The sequence below is a fragment of the Musca autumnalis genome, unplaced genomic scaffold, assembly GCF_047663935.1.
Source record: "Musca autumnalis isolate F117 unplaced genomic scaffold, ASM4766393v1 scaffold_1, whole genome shotgun sequence".
Taxonomy (NCBI): Eukaryota; Metazoa; Arthropoda; class Insecta; order Diptera; family Muscidae; genus Musca; species Musca autumnalis.
Genome location: NW_027411644.1, coordinates 51,181,587 through 51,185,416, shown reverse-complemented (window position 1 = coordinate 51,185,416; position 3,830 = coordinate 51,181,587). Strand labels below are relative to the sequence as shown.

The 3,830-nt window shown below is 37.8% G+C and overlaps 1 protein-coding gene across 1 annotated transcript; it reads left to right on the top strand.

Moving 5' to 3' along the window:
• Positions 1 to 835: 835 nt before the first annotated feature.
• Positions 836 to 1,316, top strand: LOC141388177 (uncharacterized). Its single transcript, XM_073958458.1, has one exon. It carries the CDS (start codon positions 915 to 917, stop codon positions 1,314 to 1,316), a length of 402 nt encoding a protein of 133 aa, XP_073814559.1. The 5' UTR covers positions 836 to 914.
• The last annotated feature ends 2,514 nt before the right edge of the window (positions 1,317 to 3,830 follow it).

Below are 3,830 nucleotides of genomic sequence, written 5' to 3'. Positions count from 1 at the left end.
TGACATTTGAGGTTTCCAGTGGTTGCAAAACTTCTCCACAATAAATTAGAAACATAGGTTCATGTATTGGTATAGTCCTCATATAACGATACCTCTCGATTTTAGGAGTTTAGCTTGTCAATATAGGTCCACACTTTGATATAGCCCTCCATATAAAGGTACCGCCCGATTATAGACATTTTAAATGCCTTATCGGTAAAAATTCTCCATAAAGTTGTGGACAGAAAAGGAAATTAATCATTCCAATTGTCTTTAAAATGTTTTATGGTGGAGGGTGCAAAAAGTTCGTCCCGGTCGAACTTAGTCTGTGTTTAGACACACAAATTTCTCCGGAAAGTAAATTGAGTTTTGTGGGAGAGAGCGGAGAGGAAAGAGCTCCTCAATACTAGTTCTTACCGCCTATTGCCTAAAAACTGAATTTACTTTCCCGAGAAATTTGTGTGTCTAAACACGGACTTATAGATTTTTTACTTATTTTGTTCTCAAAATTTTCAATAGGTTGAATCTCATTCATTTCAGCATTCATGTCATTCATTGCCAGCAAAAATGAATGTGCAAAATAAAATTTAATTTACTTCTTCAAAAAAAAAAATCGCAGTAAATAAAAATGATTTTCAAAACAAAATCTCATTAAAATTAGCTTAAGCCTATCAGAAGCCAATTTCGAAACTGGAATGTAATTGTAAAAATAAGCAAATTTAATTTTATTGATTTATTTTATATTCACTGAACATGTGCTGAATAATTTTCAAAATCTAGAACAAGTTATTTGCCAGTTATTAAATTAGTCAATTGCCCCATTTTAATTTTTAAAATTCCTTCGTTTGATATAAAAGCCTGTTGAGTTTGATCTGAAAACAGTAGGAGACTATTGGAACTCAAGGAAAAAACTTTACAAAAACGTCCCGGTTGAAATGAAATTTCTATTGTGTTTAACGTTCATCTTTATGGCAATTTTTGCCTTGTGTTCGGCTGCCGATTATGAAAGTCTTGAGGATTTAGTACGTGAAAAACGTGGCGGTTATGGTGGAGGAGGAGGTTATGGCGGCGGTAACCATGGTGGCCAAGGAGGAGGTTATGGTGGAGGTCATGAAAGTGGTCATGGCGGCGGTTATGGAGGAGGTCATGAAGGAGGTTATGGAGGAGGTCATGAAGGAGGTTATGGAGGAGGTTATGAAGGCGGTTATGGAGGAGGTCATGGAGGAAGTCATGGAGGAAGCCATGGAGGAAGTCATGGAGGAAGTCATGGAGGAAGCCATGGAGGAAGCCATGGAGGAAGTCATGGCGGAAGTGGTGGCCATGGATATCATGGTTAAAATATGTAAGATTTCCTATAAAACACACGCCAGAGTTTGTTGAAATTAAACAAATAAATAAATAAATAAATTATATAAAAAGTACATCTTTATTGTCATTTATTTATATATAAACAAGTAAAAAATAGTTAAGTTCCGAAAATCGGAAGGTACCGGTAGTTTTGGGGATATGCCAAAAGTGGGCCGATATAGTCCATCTTCTACCTTGACCTGAATATGAAAAGCCCCTGTGCAAACGAAAACGGTCTAGCTCAATTATTGTGGACGCTAGAATGATTACAACAGATAGACAGACGGCCAGGGCTACATCGACTCAGATTTTATTATGATTATTTCAAAACAAAAAAAAAAAAGTGAAAGAAAAGTTATCGATTGTAGGATTAAAACATTTCGCTGGAGGAATGCCTATTTGAGAACTTGATCTATGGCTGAGAGTCACTTCTTTCGATAGTTAATGTGTATTCATTAGCCATTTTGATTGGGCACCGTAGTGCTTATTTAGATCTTTCGGCTTATTTAGATCTTTCGATACAAAATTTCCAACCGATCTTCGATGCTTCACTTAAGTACAAATTTTGAAAGTAAATGGGATAGATACCTCAAGGAGTTGGTCGAAATATTATTATTATACCCTCCACCATAGGATGGGGGTATATTAAGTTTGTCACTACGTTTTTAACTACTCGAAATAATTGGTCGAAATATTATTATTATACCCTCCACCATAGGATGGGGGTATATTAAGTTTGTCACTACGTTTTTAACTACTCGAAATAATCATTGTAGACCCCACAAAGTATATATATTCTTGATCAGCGTGCAATTCTACATCGATATAGCCATGTCCGTCCGTCTGTCCGTCTGTCCGTCTGTGGAAATCACTCTAGCGTCCGAACGGATTGACGTAGGTTGATGAAATTTTGGGAAAATATGTTATTTTTACGTAGGACTTTTGGTATTGAAAGCGGGCTATGTAGGTCCACGCTTTCGTATAGCCCAAATACAAAATGACGCGTGACGCGTCGTCGTTTTAAGGAATTTTTAAGATATTTGGCCCATTTTACCACCGAATTGGTTGTAATTTGGTCTTTGTGTCTCCAGAGGCCAAAAAATATTCCTACCAAAGTTGGGTTATATAGGTCCACGTTTTGGTATAGCCCCCATATAAGGTCCCATATAAAGTACGCATCATTTTAATATATTTTGAATGTATTAGACCCATTTGACCACAGAATTGATTGTAGTTTGGTATTTTGTGTCTTCAGAGGCCAGAAAACATTCCTACCGAAGTTGGGTTATATAGGTCCACGTTTTGGTATAGCCCCCACATAATGCCCCTTATAAAGTACGCGTCATTTGAATATATTTTGAATGTATTAGACCCATTTGACCGAAGAATCGGTTGTAACTTTGTATTTTGTCTTTCCAGAGGCTAAGAAACATTTCTACCATAAAATGTTTATATAGGTCCACGTGTTGATATAGCCCCCCATAATACAATATCTCCCGATTTTCGATATTTTGAACGTTTTAGCCTCATTATCACACCGAGACGGCTGAAATTTGATATTTAGTCTTCTTTAGGCGTATAAAACTTTCCCCCAGAAATTTTTAGGTATAGGTCCACGCCATCATATAGCCCCCATAGAACGGTACCTTCCGCATTTCGGTATTTTGAAGGTTGTGGCCACATTAATCCACCGAAATGGCTGAAATTTGTGGTGGAGGGTATAAAAAGTTCGGCACGACCGAACTTAACGCTTTTCTTACTTGTTTTTTTATTTAGCTGGTCCATTACAGAACATTTGTTCCATAAGCCGAACTATGAAAAGGTCTCCAATTCTCTCTGTTTGTTGCTTTGCTTTTTGGAATACCGTCTCTTCCCATCTCATTTTCCACTTGTTTGCTCCATTGAAGCCTTGGCCTGCCAGATCTGCGTGTACCACCATGTGGGCCGTATTTAAAAGCCTTTTTAGCGGGTTCATCATCGCTCATTCTTATGGCCTAGCCAACGCAATCGTTGCATCTCAATTCGTTTATATACACTGATGTCGTTGTATAGCAGATACAGCTCCATGGTTCATACGACGTCGATATTCACCGTCAACGCAGATTGGCCCGTAGATCTTTCGAAGAATTTTTCTCTCAAACATACCAAGCACTGCCTTATCTGCTTGCGCAAGTACCCAGGCTTCGGAACCATACATTAGCACAGGTAGTATCAGTGTTTTGTTAAGCGTTGTTTTTATACCCTCCACCATATGGAGGGTATAATTGAATTTGTCATTCCGTTTGTAACACATCGAAATATTCGTCGGAGGCCCTATAAAGTATATATATTATTGATCAGCATAAAATTCTATGTTCGTCTGTCCGTCCGTCCGTCTGTCTGTTGAAATCAAGATACAGCTCGCAATTTTAAAGATAGAGAGTCAAACTTTGGTACAGAAGTTTTTATTACTTGCAGGATGGTTGGTATGGAAAATGGGATATATCGGTCCACGTTTTGATATA